The following is a 20777-nucleotide window of genomic DNA, read 5'->3' as shown; positions in this document are numbered from 1 at the left end:
CCTCAAAGGGTCAGGACACTCTAGCTCTTGGTTAGAACCCTTTTTATGTGGTTTTTCTTTTAGGAAAATTGCCTGGCTTAAGACAAGGCACCCTACATATATTTGTTGAATAAATTTCAACCGCCCCCAAAAAAATACAGAAAATATATTGTTAGGAATATAAATTGGTAGAAAATCTTCCTGGAACGTTAATTTGAAACATGTACCTTGATCAAGAAAATCACTTCTAAAGATTATTCTGGCTAGGCACAGTGGCTCATGCCTATAATCCCAGCACTTTGGGAGACCAAGGCAGGAGGATCACGTGAGGTCAGGAGTTCGAGACCAGCCTGGCCAACACGGTGAAACCCCGACTCTATTAAAAATATGAAAAATTAGCCAGGCGTGGTGGCGGGCACCTATAATCCCAGCTACTCAGGAGGCTGAGGCAGGTGAATCGCTTGAACCCGGGAGGTGGAGGTTGCAGTGAGCCAAGATTGCACCATTGTACTCCAGCCTAGGCAACAAGAGCGAAACTCCATCTCAAAAAAATAAACAAATAAAAGATTATTCTAATGAATCTTCAACTGCTTCCAAAGGAGGCATGGGATAGAGGCTGGACAAGTAGCTTTTTTTTTTTTTTTAACATAGTGAAATATGTATGATACATTACTAAGCAAAAACCTGAGCTAATAATGGCAAAGTGGGTTACAATTTTTGCTTAAAAAGGTCTTTATGTACAGATAGATGCACAAGATGAATTAAAATACTGGATGGACAGTCATCAAATTGTGAGTTGTGTCTGGGTAGGAGGATTAAGGATACCCACCTAGCAAGGCTCAGCAGACTCCCTGCCTGAACTTGACTCATCTGGACTTTGGGAGGATCCTGGCCCCAAACCACCCTCCCAAGAACCTCCATGAGTTCTCTACCTTTTGTACCCTTCCCTTCCCAGCATCACTGCAAATGTTCCACCCCTTCCCGCACCACACCCCCATCCGTGAGCACTTAGCATCCTTCCCTGGCACAGGTAGGAGCAACGCTGAACTTCCTGGAGCAGTCCACATTCCAGACAGCTGCCTGCAGCAGAACCACACACCACCAAAAGGAAATAGCATTTTCATCACTGACTGCCCAAGGGCCAGGCTGCTCTCCAGAAAGTCTGGAAACTTTCCTTATCAACCTTTAGGATTGGTGGTTTTAAAATCTTGGATAATCACATACCATTTCTGATTTGTCAGTACAGTTTGACATTTTCATGAACACTTGTTCTGTATTTTTCCTTTTAGGATGATCTTTCCTGGATGGTGTGTGGGGTAGCTTAAGCCCCACCCCCTTCTCCTGCCATCTCCTCCCCAAGGCACCAATGCTGCCTCCTCCGCTGGTAACACCGTGTGCTTATTCATCTAGAATCACTCTTACAGGTAATGGAAGCCTCAGTCCTCTGGAGTGACTGTGTGGAAACCTGAGCCACTCCTCACCTCTCACACAAGCTTGGCAGCAGCTCCTGATGAGACCAGGTGAGCCTCAGTGAGCTCAGGCGCCTGCAGATACGGTCATTAAGGCTTGCACTGGCCAGAGCTGTGGTGGGCGTCACTCCCCACTGCTGCTGAGCAAATGCCTTGCACACACCTGTATCTGCTTCCTCCTTGCCAGGAACTCATTAAGCTTCCTGGGCCTGTAGCCTCGTGCTCCTCCCGCTCGGCCAGCAGTGCCACCCGGGAGCCTTGTTAAGTGCAGGTTCTCACTCAGCAGGCCAGGGCAGGGCCTGAGCACTTGCATTTCTAACCAACTCCAGATGAAGCAGCTGGTCTACCAGCCACCAGCTGGCTAGCAAGGGACCAGTCACAGTTTCAGTGAAAGGAAGTTCCATTCATAAACTATACAATTTCAGATGGCTTCAAGTAGAATCACCTAATGAAATGTTAAAATATTTCCAAGCTCACCCTAACCCTGAAATCAAGATGATCACCCCAACCAATTTCAGGAAGGGAGGGGCCAGCTTTAATATTTCCATTTCAAATTTAGAGCCTGGTCTGTGGCTCATGTGTGTAATCCCAGCACTTTGAGAGGCTGAGGCGGGAGGACTGCTTGAAGTCAGGAGTTTAAGACCAGCCTGGTCAACAGAGGGAGACCTTGTCTTTAAAAACATTTAAAAAATTAAAAATTGGGCAGCTGTGGTGCTGTGTGCCTATAAAGCTACAGGTAATTAAATATTTGAAAAGATAACTTAAATAATACTTTAATAATTTAAATATTTAAACAGATAATTATCTGTTTTAGTTTGTCAACACTGTGGTAAGTCATGATCTGCCACTATACTCCTGCCTGGGCGACCGACAGGGAGATCCTGGCTCTTCAAAAAAAAAAAAAAAAAATTAGAAAAATGAGTCCAGGCATGGTGGCTCACACCTGTTATCCCAGCACTTTGTAAGGCCAAGATGGGAGAATCACTTAAACCCACGAGTGACAAACCAGCCTAGGCCACAAAGTGAGACCCTGTCTCTACAAAAAATTTAAAAATTAGCCAGGTGTGCTGGCATGCACCTGTAGTCCCAGCGACTCAGGAGGCTGAGGTGAGAGGATCGCTTGAGCCCAGGAAGTTGTGACTGCAATGAGTTGTGATGGTGCCACTGCTCTTCAGCCTGGGCAGCAGAGCAAAACTCATCAACAATAAACTCTCTCCAAAAAAAAAAAAAAGATTAGAAAAGTGAGTGAAATGGGCTGGGTGCGGTGGCTCACGCCTGTAATCCCGGCACTTTAGGAGGCCGAGGTGGGCGGATCACGAGGTCAGATCGAGACCATCCTGGCTAACATGGTGAAACCCCGTCTCTACTGAAAATAAAAACTTAGCCTGGCATAGTGGCGGGCACCTGTACTCCCAGCTACTTGGGAAGCTGAGGCAGGAGAATGGCATGAACCCGGGAGGTGGAGCTTGCGGTGAGCGGAGATCACACCACTGTGCTCCAGCCTGGGCAACAGAGGGAGACTGTCTCAAAAAAAAAGAAAGAAAAAAGAAAAATGAGTGAAATGACCCAAGACTACACAGTAAGTTACTAGAGAAGCTGGTGGCATCTTAGAAATATAGAGTTTATGGGAAAAGTTTTAAATTTTTAATGAAAAAGCCTTAGAACAATGTATTATTTACATGTAAATAAGAAAAGAGAGCAGAATCCCTGTATCCTCTTCGGAGGAAGGGAGACGGGAGGCCATTTATGAGAAGAGAGTCCATATAAACCCCATTAAATAGAAGCTGGATCTAAATACTTCCAAACAGAGTACAGAGCAGGTGAACAGTCTCCATTCATCCCATTGATCTGCTTCTTCAGATCAGATCAGCAACTGAAAGTGAAGAAAGAAACAGATTAAGGAACAATACAAACAAAATGAAAATTTGTAATGTAAATTTAATTAAAACCTCACAACAGACTTCTCAAAACAAAAAACAGGCCAGGCATAGTGGCTCACACCTGTAATCCCAGCATTTTGGGAGGCTGAGGTGGGCAGATCATTTGAGGCTAGGAGTTCGAGACCAGCCTGGCCAACATGGTGAAACCCCGTCTCAACTAAAAATACAAAAATTAGCTGGCTATGGTGCACGTGTCTGTGATCCCAGCTACTCAGGAGGCTGAGGCAGTATGCCTGAACCCAGGAGGCAGAGGTTGCAGTGAGCCGGAATCGCACCACTGCACTCCAGCCTGGGTGACAGAGCGAAACTTCGTCTCAAAAGCAAAAACAAAAAAAACCACAACAAAAAAACACTCAAGTGCCCCAAACTAAGAATAGGGAAGTTCCCTCTACAATTACAGTAGAGCTGGACGATTTCCTACCGTTCATAGGCATCTCATCAATCTGAGTGGAATAGTACTGCTCGATATCTCTGAGGATGCGGATGTCGTCATTCTTTACAAAGTTAATGGCCACACCCTTCCGGCCGTATCGACCTGATCTCCCAATTCTTCAGGAATAGAACAATATTACAGTTAGTATATATAGCAATCAAGATTTAGTAAATGTGTCACAGAAGTGAAGCCAATGAGAGCTTGCACCTTACCTGTGTATGTACAATTCTCTGTTATTGGGGAGATCGTAGTTAATGATGAGGGACACCTGAGGGACATCCAACCCCCTGGCCCAGACGTCTGTAGAAATAAGCACTCGGCTGCAAAACAAAGTGTGTTTGAGGCGATTAAATTACTCATACAAGTGTAAGACTGGACTTGCTTCCATTGCTAATTTTAAGGAATCCTGGCTACAAGTCCAAAATATGAGATTCTCCCCTCCCACCAGTCTGCAAACGTGAAGCCTCAGGGACACCACCAAAAACCCCTGTGCAGAGGGGCTGTTGGTGGATTTCGTTACTTCGGTCATGTGCTCCATCAAATTAAAAAAATAGACATCTTTTACTAGACTACCTTTAACTTGTTTAGTCGGTCCTAAACCAATAATTGGGAAAAATATTTTACTTTTGCCTGGCAAAAAATTAAAAACAGTAACTTCAGCCAGCCATGGCAGCTCATGCCTGTAATTCCAGCACTGCCGGAGGCTGAGGTGGATGGATCACCTGAGCTCAGGAGTTCGAGACCAGCCTGACCAAATGGTAAAACCCCGTCTCTACTAAAAATGCAAAAAAAAAAAAAAAAAAAAAAAAAAAAAAAAAAAATTTAGCCATTCCAGCTACTCGGGAGGCTGAGGCACGGGAATCACTTGAAATCAGGAGGCAGAGGTTGCAGTGAGCCAAGACTGCACCACTGCACTCCGGCCTGGGTAATGAAGTGAGACTGTCTTTTAAAAAAAAAAAAAAAAAAAAAAAAAAGACACACACAGCACATTTGTTAAGCTGACCACAAGGTGGGCAAAGAAGGAAGTCTGAATCAAGTTTAAATGAATGAAACCACCCAATCCACGCTTTCTGACCACTGTGGAATTAAACTAATCGAACGACGAATAGAAACCCCTACTTACTGGAAAAGAAGACACACACTTGTAACCAAGGTGACCAACCTGGCTAGTTAAGGCTAGTTATCACCTCGACCGAAGTATTACAGGAGCACAGCGGACCCCTCATTAACTGGAAGGTTTTCTGCTCACCCAGGGCCTCAGCTTTCAGAGCAGGAGCTTGTCATTCCCCCAGGTGTGGGGCCTGCTCTTAGGCAGTGCATATGAAGTGCTCAGCACACAGTCTAGCAAACCCTGACCTGCAGAGCCACAGCGTAGCGGACCCACCTGGCGCCCGACCGGAACTCCTTCATGATGGACTCCCGTTCTTTCTGGGGCATGTCTCCGTGCATTGAGGACACGGTGAAGTTGGCTTCCCTCATTTTCTCCGTCAGCCAGTCCACCTACAAATCCAGTCAGCAGATGCTACTGCAAGCTCATACACCAAACCAGAGATGTGCATTCGGGACTTTACCCCCATCATTTGCAGAACCAGCATCAATATTCATAAGGTAACTGCTCTTAAAACTCAGAATCTCCTAACTGGATGTACAAACTTTTTCCCAGAAAATGTTGGGGTGCACTCACAAAACCCTCTTACTTCATTTTCTCCATATAATGAATCTATGGGAGGAAGGGGCCAGGTGTGCTCATTCTCATCTGAAATTTGAATTCCAATCTTGTTAGAATGTAGCCCAACTCCTTTCCTTTCTCAGGAAAGTGGCCAACAGTTCTCAGGTCTGCCTCCACATTACCATCACGTGGCGATCTAAAACTACTCAGGCCTGGGTTCCACCTTCAACCAACGAAATCTGAATCTTTAGGGGTAGCTGATATCGCTGTTCTGTAAATAAAGTTTTAATGGTCACAGCCATGTCTGACCATTTGCATATTGTCTACAGCTGCTTCTGCAAGAGACCACACACCCTGAAAGCTTAAAATATGGACAAACTGGCCCTTTACTGAAAAATCTTGATTTAAGTCATTCAGAGACTCAATCTGCAATTTCCCTTCAAGCACAGGGAGGCCATGCAGTGCCTCTTACCTTTCTTTTGGTGTTGCAGAAGATGACCGCCTGAGTGATGGTCAGTGTGTCGTAGAGGTCACACAGAGTGTCAAATTTCCACTCTTCCCTCTCCACTGCCACAAAAAATTGCTTGATGCCTTCCAGAGTCAATTCATCACTGAAGGACAAAGGCAAATCCTGTTACATACTCATCCTTCCAGCTAGGACTTGAGGGTGGGCCAAGCCAGGATCCAGGGAGACCCCGGTGGAGAAGGTCACACCGTGATATCTGGTGCAGACCCAGCAGCCCCAGCCCTGTCCTCCATCCTGTCACCACTTCCGCCACACAGGCCTCCATTCTGTATCCTACTTAACATTTCACAATGTGCACCACATGAAATATGATTCTAAACAAAACACTGATAAGTAAATAACAGTCACCTAATTTTTAAATTTAGAATTATTGGTTCAAACCACAATGAGTATTATAAAAGATGGGTTGTTTTGTTTTGTTTTGTTTGAGACAGGGTCTTGCTCTGTTGCCCTGGCTGAAGTGCAGTGGCACAATCAAAGCTCACTGCAGCCTCAGCCTCCTGGCCTCAAGCGATCCTCCCACCTCAGCCTCCTGAGTAGCTGGGACTACAGGCATGTGCCGCCCTACCTGACTAATTTTTTATTATTTGTAGAGATAGGGTCTCCCTATGTTGCCCAGCCTATTTGGTTTTTCAAAACAGGAATTTTAAAAGAATTTGCATGCTTTAAATTCCATTACACTCAGGCAAGAGGATAGCCTGAGGCCCGGATTTTGACACCAGCTTCAGCAACACAGCCAGACCCTGGCTATAAAAAGTTTTTGAAATTACGATATAAAATCGTTTATAAATGCGGCCCAGTGTTTAGTAAACTTGACAAGAGGGGCTCCTACCGTTTCACCAAGATGCGAATTGGGTCGGTCATGAACTTGTTGGTCATCTCCAGAATCTCGTGTGGCAGCGTGGCACTGATGAGAACCACCTGTGTGGCTGGAGGCAGGTACCTGTATACATCATAAATCTGCTCTTTGAAACCTGGGACAGGGAGCAAGACAGGTGAGGGACATTTAGGGTGGCACACCCAGAAATGGAAGGTGCACACCCAGTGTTCCCACTGGGTTAGAAGCGGAGTGGTGATAAGGTAAGTTTGACAGGAAATCTCATTTTTACAGAACCAGGCCACATCCACGCGTTCTCTCCATCCGTACTCCCCGCCCACCAGAGTGTTATCTGGGTGAGGGAATCTGGTTTCCCTTTGGTGCTTCTTCAATCTGAAGTGCTCTAGGGATCAAGAAACCCACCCCGAGAGTCCTAGATGCCAAATAAAAAGCAATAGAGAGGCTGGCCTGAGTCACCCACAATGAATAAATACATAAAATCAACGTAGGAATTTTTTGTTCATAATTGCCACCAAGGCACAATTGTTTTTCCACAATGAAAACACAATTCACATTCAGAACAGTCACTGGCTGTTTCAATTTTACACTGTGAAAACTTAAGAACTAAGAATTATGTCAGTAGAAAAGTAATTATTTTGTTACTCATACCTTTATTCAACATTTCATCAGCTTCATCCAAAACCAACATTTTGATAGCACGTGTCCTTAAGCTTCTGCGACGAATCATATCTATAACATGAGATTTTGAAATAAGACAAATCACATCTTGAGATTTTGAAATAATCACACCTGAGGCTCCCAAGAAAGCGCTCATCATCCCAGCTGGTCTCAGCGTTCCAGAGACCTTCCCTCCACCTCCCGAAAGTGACGCAGGTGCAAAAGTCTACCATGCGGCCGACCAAATCGAAAGCTGTCCTGTACCATTTAAGCACTTCTTACAAATACTACTGACAGCACCATTTTTAGCGACAAAAGTGCTTACCAAAAACACGCCCTGGAGTGCCTGCGACAACATGCTGTCCATAATCCAGCTTCCTGATGTCCTCGCCAACATTGGTGCCTCCAATGCAGGCATGGCACTGGACGTTCATGTAGTCACCGAGAGCAAGCAGCCCCTAAATCAAAGCACAGGTTCACGTCCCGGGTGGGAGAGAGAAACATCCATGTTTTCCAAAAAGAAAGATTGTTTCTCCTCCAAGATGATCACCAATTATTATTTATGCCATTATTATCTCGAAACCACAAAATTCTCCTGCTCTTTGCTCTGACAAAAACAAGTTAATTTTGCTGGGTTTTTTTTGTTTTTTTTTTTTTTTTGAGACAGTCTTGCTCTGTGGCCCAGGCTGGAGTGCAGCAGTGCAATCTTAGCTCACTGCAAGTTCCGCCTCCCAGGTTCACGCCATTCTCCCGCCTCAGCTTCCCAAGTAGCTGGGACTACAGGTGCCTGCCACCACGCCAGACTTATTTTGTTTTTGTATTTTTAGTAGAGACAGGGTTTCGCCGTGTTAGCCAGGATGGTCTCAATCTCCCGACCTCGTGATCGGCCCACCTCGGCCTCTCAAAGTGCTGGGATTACAGGCGTGAGCCACCACGCCAGGCCTGCTGGTTTCTTATTACAAAAGCTATACCATTAACAGAAAAGAATATATAAAATTCATAATCCCATCCACCAAAGAAACCAACATTAACATCTTAATATACATCTTTTTAAACCTACATCTTTATACTATGTAAGTATAAAATGGGTACAGTTTTTTTTTGAGACGGAGTTTCACTCTTCTTGCCCAGGCTAGAGTACAATGGCACAATCTCAGCTCACTGTAACCTCTGCCTCCCAGGTTCAAGTAATTCTCCTGTTCAGCCACCCAAGTAGCTGGGATTACAGGTGCCTGCCACCACGCCCAGCTAATTTTTTGTATTTTTAGTAGAGACAGGGTTTCACTATATTGACCAGGCTGGTCTCAAACTCCTGACCTCAGGTGATCCACCCACCTCGGCCTAATTTATTTTTATTAAAATTGATTTTTCGCTGAAAAATCTACATTTCTAAGGCTGTAAAAAAATACTGAGAGCACACAAGCCACACCAAAATGACTTAATACAAACCAGCAATTTATATAATGATTCATGGCAAAATGTTAATCAGGAAGAAAATTTTGAGGTATCAGAAAACAGGATTGGATTAAATAAATAAGTCGGTGTTTCACAACTAAATCACAAAAGCAGTACTTGTAAATCAGGCAACGCCATCTTTAGCCACCTCACCTTCTGGATCTGCACAGCTAACTCTCTTGTGGGAGCCAAGATCAAAGCTTGAGTTTCACGAACCTGGTGAAATAATTTATCAGAAAATAGAGAATCCTCAGTATTATCAAGGTGGACTAGTAATTCACACTCAGATCTACATGAGAAATAGTATCTCATATTAATCATACTTCTCATCTCTTACAGGTTAGCAGATATTAATGTCATTTAAATTGCAAATCCAGCAATAACTTAATGTGTCAGGATCCTCGTCTGCAGACAAGAGCTTCCTCTAATTAAATAGAAAATCATGACAGAATATGAGTGCAAATATTAGTGTACAAGTAAGACTGTGTAAAAATTTGCTGAGTCAATACATACTAGAAAATTTTAAATTTTACTTTTTGAACACTGTAGTTACAGAAGAAAAAGCAAGTATTTCCTAGAATTACAGAACAGTTTGTTTTAAGAATGGCAAATTACCTGAATATCCAAACACTGGAGGACTGAGATACTGAAGGTGGCTGTTTTGCCTGTGCCGGACTGAGACCTATTCAAGGAAACAGGAGCAGTGGGATTAGAGGGAGGACAGGCCACGCCACAGCTGCACTCCAAGGCCTGGGCTCCAGAGGCACTTAGGTACCTTCTTCCAACAAGCCCCCGTACCCATTAACATCTTAACTGCAAGGAGGCAGGACTTGGGCCCAGTGTCACAGCTTGTTAAGTGTCCATGAAGAAAGTAGATATGGCTTCTGCATGGGGGCAATGGAGCCACAGACTGTAGCTTCAAGAGGCGTTTCACAGGTGTCAGAAAAAGGAGGACTCCCCTTTATCTAAATACAACCCTTCTCCTTCTAGGATTTTGGACTAACTCCTCCAAAGAAATTTTTGTGTAAATGAGTCTTTTTTGAAATTAGGCAAATAAGGAATACAGCTATTAAAAGAAGATTTGTGGTGCTAGGAGATATGGCTACATACAAGTTTTCATCCATAGTTCCTAGCTCACAGCTCCCACAGCCCTTGTTACAGTCTTATTAAATTGATGGGTTAGGCCTCAGGAAACAATCTCTGACCTTCTGCCCTCCTTTCACCTGCTCCACAGCAGGGCTCTAATCTTCCCTGCCTTTCAGATTGTGAGTCATAAAGACCCTCATTTCACGGCGTGGTGGCTCAGGCCTGTATTCCCAACACTCCGGGATGCAGAGGCAAGATTGGTTGGAGCCAGGAATTCGAGATCAGACTGGGCAATACAGCAAGAGACCCCATTTCTAAACAAAACAAAAAACTAACCAGGAATGGAGGCACATCCTGGCAGGCCCAGCTACTTGGGAGGTTGAGGCGGGACGATTCCTTAATCCTTGAAGTGAGAGGCTGCAGTGAGCTATGACTGCACCACTGCATTCCCGCCTGGGTGACGAAGTGAGGCCCCATATCTTAACAAAAAAAATGTTTAGGCCAGGCACAGTGGCTCACGCCTGTAATCCCAAGGCTTTGGGAAGCCAAGGCAAGCAGATTGCCAGGAGTTTGAGAGCAGCCTGGGCAACACAACGAAACCCTGTCTCTACAGAAATACAAAAATTAATTGGGCATGGTGATGTGTGCCTGTAGCCCCAGCTACTTGGGAGGGTGAAGTGGGAGGATTGCCTTTGGAGGGCCTGGCTGGTGACCTGTAATCACATACCACACAACTGCATTCCAGCCCTGGGGGTGAGACAGAGGTAAGACCCAGTCTCGAAAAAAGTAAAAGAATGAAAATTTAAATTTCAAAATTTTTTTTAAAAAAGCATTATGGTATTATCCCAGAAAAGCTCCTGCCCTATTCCCTTGTGGGGGAAAGAATGCTGACCTCATGGAATTTTCCATAAAAACCCAAGAGGCCTGGGTTCGAAGAGCTTCTAGATGGCTGAACACAGACAGTGGAACACAAGGAGGTTCCGGGAGGTGACCACCCACCCCTTGGAGGCTGCATCCCTTCCCCCATATCTGTATCCTCTGCAGTACCCTTTATAATAAACCACTAAATGTGTTTTCCTGAGTTCTTTGAGCTGCTGTTCCAGCAAATTAACCCAACCAAAAGAGGGGATCGTGGGAACCCCAACTTGAAGCTGCTTGGTCAGAAGTTCTAGAGGTCCGAACTTATAACTGGTGTCTGAAAAGAGGGTAGTCGTGGGGACTGAGCCCTCGACCTGCAGGATATGGCCTATCTCCAGGCAGGTGGTGTGAGAGTTGAAATGGAGGACACGCAGCTGGAAAACCCCCACACCTCTACCCACAGAAGTCTTCTGAGGTCAGGAGTTTGAGACCAGCCTGACCAACATGGTGAAACCCCGTCTCTACTAAAAATATGAAAATTAGCCGGGCGTAGTGGTGCATGCCTGTAATCCCAGCTACTTGGGAGGGTGAGGCAGGAGAACAGCTTAAAACTGAGAGGCAAAGGTTGCAGTGAGCCGAGATGGCACCACTGCACTCCAGCCTGAGCGACAGAGCGAGACTCCATCTCAAAAAGAAAATGAAAGCTTTCTACAGTAGAGAACACAAATTAAAAAAATTATTAAACCCTGTGGCTAAAGTCAGGGAAAGTGTTGGAACTGAGTGTGTAGAAGCTGAGGGAAACAGTCATCCCAGAGCATCTAACTGCACTGCGCTGCCCAAATTTACATCCAGCCCTGCGCTGCACCCCAGGACGACTTACTGTGCGATGACATCTCTCCCTTTGATGATCTGCTTGATTGCTCGTTGCTGGATTGCTGATGGTTTTTCAAAACCTGCAAATAAAAACAAAAAATTAGCTCTCACCACAATGACAGCATAGAAACCCTGTACTGTGAGCTCCTCAGAGGCAGACATGGTTTGTTTTTTGAACCTGTCCTCCAGCCTAACCCAGTGTTCAACATAGCTAGCTCTCAAAACCCAGGGGCTCAATGAATTAGGCTGAGTGGATTTCTGCACTAACATGGGATATTATTTGTAAGGACAAATCTCTATTTTTAAAAAAAACCACCAAACTGTAGAATATAGAGACACTAGTTTTGTTTAAAAAAAAAAAAAGAATATTCTGGGCATGCAGCATCTGGAAGTATAAGTGCCAAAATGTTCCTGGCAGTTACTGCAGTAGAGGGGTGGAAAGCAGCTTACTTTTTACTCTAATTACTTCCTTAGGTTTGACTGGATTACAAACAACCTATACTACTTTTTAAGTTAAAAAAAAACAAAAAAAACAGGAAAGTCACTGTAGCCATTGTTCTCTCCTACTAGCTAGCATTAAGTCTGTGTGTTGCTGACAGGTGCACAACTCCATTTAGCCTGCGTGGGTCACACTGCAGGGTGTCCTATGCTGTTCTCCTGTCTGGATGCAGCTCACTAACTACAACACCATCTCTCCTGCAAAGCAACTACTACACCAAAGAGTGAGGCTATTTTGAAGAACCAAGTGTTTTTCAAGTAAGTAAATAAAATTGTATGTACAAAAACTCTATTTCAATTATTTTTTGGTAGTCTCTTAAATGTAGCTCTGCTCAGTTCTGGGGCATAGCGAAAAATAACAAACAAAAGAAAATGTAGCACAATTTCCCATCTTAACACAAACGCAAATATAGCAGATCATTTAAACTCTTCATGAAGAGCAAGCACATAGATGGGAAACTAACAACAGTGTCTTAGGGCAGGGACCGCCTGAGTGCCAAGAAACCAGGTGGGGCTGTCAGCCTCACTGTGAGGCTGGCTGAGATGCTTTTTCACCACCTATCCTCAGCAACTTCGCTTCACTTTGTCCAAACTGTTGGGGCATCAAGAACTACAGGATAAGGCCAGGTGGGGTGGCTCACACCTGTAATGCCATCTTTGGGAGGCTGAGGCTGGCGGATCACTGAGGTCAGGAGTTCAAGACCAGCCTGGGCAACATTGCAAAATCCCCTCCCTACTAAAAATACAAAAATTAGTAGGACGTGGTGGCCCACGCCTATAATCCCAGCTACTCGGGAGACTGAGGCAAAGGAATCGCTTGAGCCCCAGAAGTGGAAGTTGCAGTAAGCCGAGATCATGCCACTACACTCCAGCCTTGGTGACAGCAGGACTGTCAGAAAAGGAAGAAAGAAAAGAAAAGGAGGAGAACTACAAGATAAAAAATGTCCCTGTCCCAAGCATTAAACACAGGCCATTTATCCCAGATGCTGGTCATTCCCATCTATGTGCCCAACCCAACCTCTTCTCCAGGCTCTCTCTCAACTTCCTCAGATCTTTCAAACATACCAAGAGACAGCTCCTGATTCTGACTCTCTGGAGTGCTGCCTACCTAGCCAAATGTTTGCAGCATCAACCACCGGTTACTCAAAACACTCCAACTCTCCTTCTTCTGTCACTCACGTTCAATCCATCAGCCCATGCTGTCAGCTCCCTGGTACTCCATCTCCACGGCAGCACAATCCTCTCTTCCCTGAACTGGAGCAAAAGCTCCCAACTCTTCTGTTTCCTCTCCTGCCTTGCCTCGCCTCACCTCAAATTCACGACACCCAGAAGAATCTTTAAAACTGTAAATGTGATCGTGTCACATAGCAACTTAAAACCTTCCAGTGGCTTCCCACTAGATTTCTAAATGAAATTCAAATTATTCGTCACCCTACACGTCTTTGCTAGATCTGGCCCCTGACTAGCTCTCCAAAATCCCACCACAGGGGACTTCTTTCAGTTCCTGGAATGCAGCTGTGCAGCTGGCTAAGGGCTGCAAGGCCCTGGCACCAGCTGTTTCTTCTGCCCCAACTGCTCTTCCCTCTTCTCATTAACAGTCTCCTTCATCCAGACCTCTGCTCAAATGGCATCCCCTCCTGCGAATCCCCTTACCTCTCTGCTTTACTAATTCTCTCCTCCTTCCCAGTACGACTCTATTCAATTATCCCGCTTCAGGCTCTTCACAGCAACAACCACTGCCTGGGCAACCTGACCGTATGTTGTCCCCCCAAACGAAATTCAAAACCCGTAAAGACGCAAACCCATCTGGTTTACCGCCAAAACCCAAGTACCTAGAAAAGCGAATAGGTAGAAAACAGTCATCTGCTGAATGAACGACGCTGAGGTGCCTCGAAGCGGCTGCAGGCCCCGACGGACCCAGCGCCGAGCTCTGCACAGGGGACACACACCGAAAGCGCCGACACAACCAGCCGTGAGGGCGAGGACGGGGGTGGGGGTCGCACGTCACTGGCCCCCACGCCTCGACCCTGACCACGACCTCTGGAGCGCAGGGCCGGCCCGGGAGTCACCAGTCGGGCTCTCAGCCCCCGGCTCGCCCCCGACTCGCCCCCGGCTGGCCCCCGCGGCCCGCGCCCGCTCACCGTAAGCGTAGATGCCCCGCAGTAGGTCCTCCCGCAGGCCCATGGTGTCGAACGTGGGGGTCACATCCACCTCCTCGCTGGTCTCGAATTCCACTTTAGTCATGTCTTCTTCTTTGAGCAGCCGCTTTCGCGCCGAGCCCGAGGTCGCCATTGTGGCCGTGGTCGCCATGATTCACAGACCGCGGAAGAGCACAGCGCGCGACGTACAGGATCTCGCTGCCGCTGCCGGGAACGGAGCCTTAAGCGTACGAAAGCGTGAGACGTGCTTACGTGCATGCGCGCGACGCGGCCACGCCTCTGGGGAACCGGGCAGTCTTCGTCACGTGAAAGGAAACTGGGCGTTTGCCGCAGGGAAAAGTAAGGTATTTCTGCTCTCGCGCAATATGCAGTTCCCGCGGGTTCTCGTTGAGGGCGGGGCACCCGGTTCCTTATAAAAGGTACGGAGGGTGTGGGATTGCTAAAGTTGGCGGTGTTTCGTAGGGGTTTTGGGATTTTGCGGACTGGGGTGCTGCGGTTCTTTGAGCGGCGTGAGGACCTGAATCCCCTGGAAACAGGCTGGGGGCCGCGAGGGGCCTCCGCTCCGGGCGGGGTCTCCAGACAGCCCCGCCTGGAATAAAAATGAGAGCACTCTCTCTCGGGCCCGCAGTGGGTGCACTGCATCGCGGACCCGTAGTGGAGACGCCCAGCTCGCCGGGGAGATTCGGGTGGAAACCCTCACGGCCGCCGGTGGTGGGCCCCGGCGCGGCGCTGGGCTCGGGCGGGTCTGCGCTGGGGAGGGCCAGGGCCCCTGACGCCGGCGTCCCTCTTTGGGGACGCGCCTGTGTGTGTCTTCGCCGTTTGCCTGGTGAGTTGGAGACAGGGTCTCGCCCTGTCGCCCAGGCTGGAGTGCAGTGGTGGGATCAGTGCTCACTGTAGCCTCCGCCTCAGCCTCTGGAATAGCTGAGAACTCAGGCGCGCGCCACCACGCCCGGCTAATTTTCTAAATTTTTTTGTAGAGACGGGGTTGGGGGAGGGGTAGGGGTTAGGGTTGTCCTGGCTGGTCTTGAACTCCTGGGCCTCAGGTGATCCGCCTGCCTTGGCCTCCCAAAGTGTTGGAATTACAGGCATGAGCCACAGTGCCCGGCAAGCAGCTGTTAGAAAGTAAAATACACGCTGAGCCTGCACTTTGCTCTTAATGAAGGCCTCCTGTCGGTAGACGGTGCTAATCGTGTCCTGCAGCAAAGAGAACCCAGACGGGATCATTTTTTAATTGCCCAGCAGAACGTTAACTAGTTGCGCATCTTAACCTGCTTTTTGTTTGTTCGTTTGTTTTGAGACAGAATCTGGCCATGGCGCGATCTCGGTTCACTGCAGCCTCCACCTCCCGAGCACAGGCGATCCTCGCGCCTCAGCCTCCAGAGTACCTGGGACCACAGGTGCCGCTACTACGCGCAGCCCCTAACCGCTTTCTTATCTGACACTTCAAGTGCTTCTGCATACCCAGTTCCTCTAATGCCTTTTGAAGCAGCTCCATCATCTTTGAAGGGCAGTTCATGCTGTTGAGAATCATGTTTTTAACTTTGGGAAAATTGTATTTCCACGAGCGCCAGCTCTGTCCTTTTTTTTTTTTTTTTTTTTTTTTTTTTAAACGGAGTCTTGCTCTGCCTCCTAGGCTAGAGTGCAGTGCAGTGTCGTGATCTCGGCGCACTGCAGGTTCTGCCGCCCGGGTTCACGCCATTCTCCTGCCTCAGCCTCCCAAATAGCTGGGACTACAGACACGCGCCACCACGCCCAGCTAATTTTTTGTATTTTTAGTATAGACTGGGTTTCACCATGTTGGCCAGGATGGTCTCGATCTCTTGACCTCATGATCCACCCGCCTCGGCTTCCCAAAGTGCTGGGATTACAGGCGTGAGCCACTGCGCCCCGCTATTTTGTGTGTGTGAGTGTGAGACAGAGTCTTGCTCTGTTCCCCAGGCTGGAGTGCAGTGGTGCAATCTTGGCTCACTGCAACCTCTGCCTCCCGGTTCAATCGACTCCCCTGCCTCACCCTCCTGAGTAGCTGGGATTACAGGCATGCGCCACCACGCCCAGCTAATTTTTGTATTTTTAGTAGAGATGGGGTTTCCCCATGTTGGTCAGGCTGGTCTTGAACTCCTGACCTCATGATCTGCCCGCCTCGGCCTCCTGAAATGCTGGGATTACAGGCGTGAGCCCGGTCCTGTCCTTTCTTATGGTCACAAATCTGGCTTGCACCGCTGGGCACATCTTTAATCCACGGCTTCTTTCTAGGAGTGCTTGACAGCTCTCCTTTTATGAAGGTTAATTTTAGTTAAAACCAGAGCATCCTGGCCAGGCCCAGTGGCTCACGCCTGTAATCCCAGCACTTTGGGAGGCCGAGCAGGCAGATCATGAGTTTAGGAGTTCGAGAACAGCCTGGCCAAAATGGTGAAACCCCATCTCTACTAAAAAAAATACAAAAATTAGCTGGCCATGGTGGTGGGTGTCTGTAGTCCCAGCTACTCTGGAGGCTGAGGCAGGAGAATCTCCTGAACCCCGGAGGTGGAGGTTGCAGTGAGCCGAGATTGCACCACTGCACTCCAGCCTGGGCGACAGAGACTCCATCTCAAAAACAAACAGAAAACCAGAGCATCCTTTTATCAAGAAGTCGGTGGATTGCAGTATTTCAAGGGTGAACAAGTAAATGTAGCCTTCTCCAAGAGTGAATCTCATTCTGGCACCAGAATTTATCCATGACAGATAATTGACCTTCTGATAAACATTCCTTGTAAGGATGCTGGTGTTACCCAAAATACTAAATATTTATAAAGCTGAATAAAATGTAAGTTCTGATACTTCCTTACTCTACAAAGGATCATTTAGTGCCTCACGTTGTTTGCCAGGCTGTGCTCTAGCGCTTTGTTGTAAAATACAGATTTCAGTGACTGAATGTAGGAGAAGAATGTAAAATACCTTGTTGACTAAAGAGAAACAGTTAAGCTTTTAAAGAATTAAAGTTAGTTTTATTCAGAAGCCTTACTGAGGACCCTACACCCCGGCCCCAGCCCAGGAGCTCAAGCGATCCTCCTACCTCGGCCTCTCAAAGTGCTGGAATCACAGGTGTGAGCTACCAGGCGTCACCTTGTTCAAAGTTTTAAAATCGAATCCACAAACTGCTTGGATTTGTTTTCCTTCACAATTTTATGACTAGATCTAACATTTTACACCATTTTCCTGGAAATGTTGTTTATGCCAGATGTCTGAACACACATCTTAAAGGGCTCTAACTTTTCTGGGGAGCAGTAGCTTTTTAGCCCAGAGTCTATGACAATGACGAGAGCTGCTGAGGTTTGGTGCAGTCTCTGGGTGAACGATGCTGTCTAGGGAAACGATGGGGCATAAAACAGACATGGGCTCTCCTGCCTTGAGGTTAATCGGGTGAGATGGACCCCTCCCCAACACACAAACATTGTGGGACATGTGCTGGAGACAGGGCTGCTCACCCAGAGCTTAATGGGTCTGTCCACCTTTGTGACCAAGAGGCCTCTTTTCTTAGACCCTGAGGGGCCCTGGGATGATGAGGGTAAATCTGCTTTTTAGAGTAGGAATCTCCAAACCCCAGGCCACGGACCAGTATCAGCACCTGTCTGTGGCCTGTTAGGAATCAGGCGGTGCAGCAGGAGGCGAGCAAGGGAGCTGAGCTGAGCTCTGCCTCCTGTCAGCGGCAGCATTGGATTCTGAGGAGCGTGAACCCTATTGTGAACTGCGCACGCGAGGGATCTAGGTTGTGCACTCCTCATGAGAATCTAATGCCTGATGATGTGAGGTGGAATAGTTTCATCCCGAAACCACTACCCCATCCATCTCTGGAAAAAATTTTTTCCACCACCTGTGGAAAAGTTATTGACGTGGTTAGACTTTGTGTCTTCACCCACATCTCATCTTGAATTATAATCCCTATAATCCCCATGTGTCGAGGGAGAAGCCAGGTGGAGTAATTGAATCACAGGGATGGGTCCCCCATGCTGTTGTCTCGATAGTTCTCTCGAGATCTGATGGTTTTATAAGGGGCTCTTCCCCCTTTGCTTGGCATTTCTCCCTGCCACCTTGTGAAGAAGGTGCCTTGCTTCCTCTTCACCTCCTGCCATGATTGTAAGTTTCCTGAGGCCTCAGCCATGCTGAACTGTCAGTTAAACCTCTTTCCTTTATAAATTACCCAGTCTTGGACGGTTCTTTTTTTTTTTTTTTTTTTTTTTTTTTTGAGACGGAGTCTCGCTCTGTCGCCCATGCTGGAGTGCAGTGGCGCGATCTCGGCTCACTGCAAACTCTGCCTCCCGGGTTCACGCCATTCTCCTGCCTCAGCCTCTCCAAGTAGCTGGGACTACAGGTGCCCATCACCATGCCCGGCTAATTTTTTTGTATTTTTAGTAGAGACGGGGTTTCACCATGGTCTCGATCTCCTGACCTCGTGATCCACCCGCCTCGGCCTCCCAAAGTGCTGGGATTACAAGCGTGAGCCACTGCGCCCGGCTGGACAGTTCTTTATAGCAGTATGAAAATGGAGGTATACATTTGTCTTCCACAAAACCCGTCCCTGTTACCAAAAAGGCTTTAGAAAACGCAGTGTGGGAAGGTGGTGAATAGATAGGAGGAGACTCATGTTTTTGTCATGTAGGAGAGCAACAAGAGCTCCTCTCAGGAGAAGAGGTTTTTGCTGTGAAATACGGTGCATGCTTTTCCATGGCCTACGTAGTGCTCAGCAGATGCCCTAGCATCAACAGGATCCCAAACCCCTCGTTCTGTTTATTACTGGTAGGCAGTTAGGATCACGTCAGCCGTGTCTTGAGAACATGCCTTGTGAGTCATGCACCAGATTTGTTAAAGTGTCGGCTCTGTGTAGCTCTGTTGTGCTATGCATAGCATCTACTTAAAAAATGAGAGCTGACAGCCCAGCTTAGCTTTCTGTCCACAAGTCCCCTGCTTAAACTTCTGGATAAATGTTTCCAGTCGTATGGGAAACCTCCATTATCTCCGTAAGTAGAGAATGCAGACAGGTATCTTGTCTCTTTTACTGACGGAGACACTAAGGCCCAGTGTGATAAGTTCAAGTGCCCTACAGGGAAAGGCACAAGCAGGCCAGGCTCTGAGTTCCCTAAACAGTAGCTATAGTGCCTGCCCTTTGTCCCTGGCCCCCATGGTGTCTAGGAAAAGAGACTCCCAGTCACCGAGGTAGGCAGACCCCTGTGCCTGGTCTCAGCATCCTCGCTGTCACCGGCATCTCACTTCCCACATGGTTTCCACGTTGGGGAGGGAGACTACTCACCCCATTAAATGTGGCTGCCCCCACTGTTTCCCTAACACTCAGTAGGTGTTCAATAAATAGTTGTTGGCTTACTCAATGTTTGGACCTCTGGGGAGGGACACAATGCAGTCCCAGCTGGCCAGGAGCGCCGTGAGCTCAGGAGGTTGCTGTGGGGGAGATGGTGAGGTAGGAATTTGGCAGGACTTGTTTCACAAGATACGGGTCACAAAGACCCGCTGATAAAACAGGATGTGGTAAAGAAGCCTCCAAACCCCACCAAAAGCAGGATGGTGATGAAAGCAGCCTCCGCCTGTCCTCACTGCTCCTTATATGCTAATTATAACGCATCAGCTGCCAAAAGACACTCCCACCAGCCATGACAGTCTCCAAATGCCATGGCCACCCCTGAAAGTTACTCTATGTGGTCTGAAACAGGGAGGAACCCTCAGTTCCAGGAATTGCCCACCCCTTTCCCAGAAAACTCATGAACAGTCCACCGCTTTTTAGCATATGATTAAGAAATTACCATAAAAGCCAACCGGCACCCCTCAGGGCTGCTCTGCCTATGGAGTAGTCACGCTTTTATTCCTTTACTTCCTTCATAAACCTGCTTTCTCTTCATTCCGTTGGCTCATTTTTGAATTCCTTCCCACGGGAAGCCAGGAACCCAGGTGGTCTCACAGGCTGAGTCCCACTTTGGGGGTTTGCCCTGTGACAATGGGAACAGCCCAGTGGTCTGCCCCACTCCAGAGCCGACCGACCTACTCCTTTTCCTCTTCCTTCATTGGCTCCAGGAATCAGGTAGAAAAGGGCGAGGTGGCTCTTCTTGCCCAGGAGGCTCAGGGGCAGTGCTGCTGGGCTGGGCTGGGTTCCTGTAACTCATCACTGCAGGAGTTGATGTCCTAGATAGAAGTGACCTCGATCTGATCCAAGGGGCCATCCCCTAAGAGTGACTTCCTGCCAGAATTCTCCACCCATCCGTAGGTATTAAAGGGTGGACACTGTTCTTTGCTAGGCACAGCCCTGCCTAAACCCAACTGGCTGGGGCAAGGCACCTTGCTGAGCGCCGTCTGA

General features: G+C 47.5%; 1 protein-coding gene across 1 annotated transcript; it reads right to left on the bottom strand.

Annotated features, from left to right (window-relative positions):
- Nucleotides 1-3032: 3032 nt before the first annotated feature.
- On the bottom strand, nt 3033-14714 carry EIF4A3 (eukaryotic translation initiation factor 4A3). The gene is made up of 12 exons (XM_003280939.4): nt 14423-14714; nt 11791-11863; nt 9582-9648; nt 9120-9182; nt 7837-7969; nt 7503-7583; nt 6849-6990; nt 5963-6101; nt 5206-5321; nt 4034-4141; nt 3810-3937; nt 3033-3321 (listed from the first exon to the last, which is right to left on the bottom strand). Exons 1-12 carry the CDS (start codon nt 14589-14591, stop codon nt 3305-3307), a joined length of 1236 nt encoding a protein of 411 aa, XP_003280987.1. The 5' UTR covers nt 14592-14714; the 3' UTR covers nt 3033-3304.
- Between the last annotated feature and the right edge of the window lie 6063 nt (nt 14715-20777).

Source organism: Nomascus leucogenys, chromosome 14, assembly GCF_006542625.1.
Source record: "Nomascus leucogenys isolate Asia chromosome 14, Asia_NLE_v1, whole genome shotgun sequence".
Taxonomy (NCBI): domain Eukaryota; kingdom Metazoa; phylum Chordata; class Mammalia; order Primates; family Hylobatidae; genus Nomascus; species Nomascus leucogenys.
Note: the sequence above shows the minus strand (reverse complement) of the source record. Positions and strands in the feature narration are given on the sequence as shown.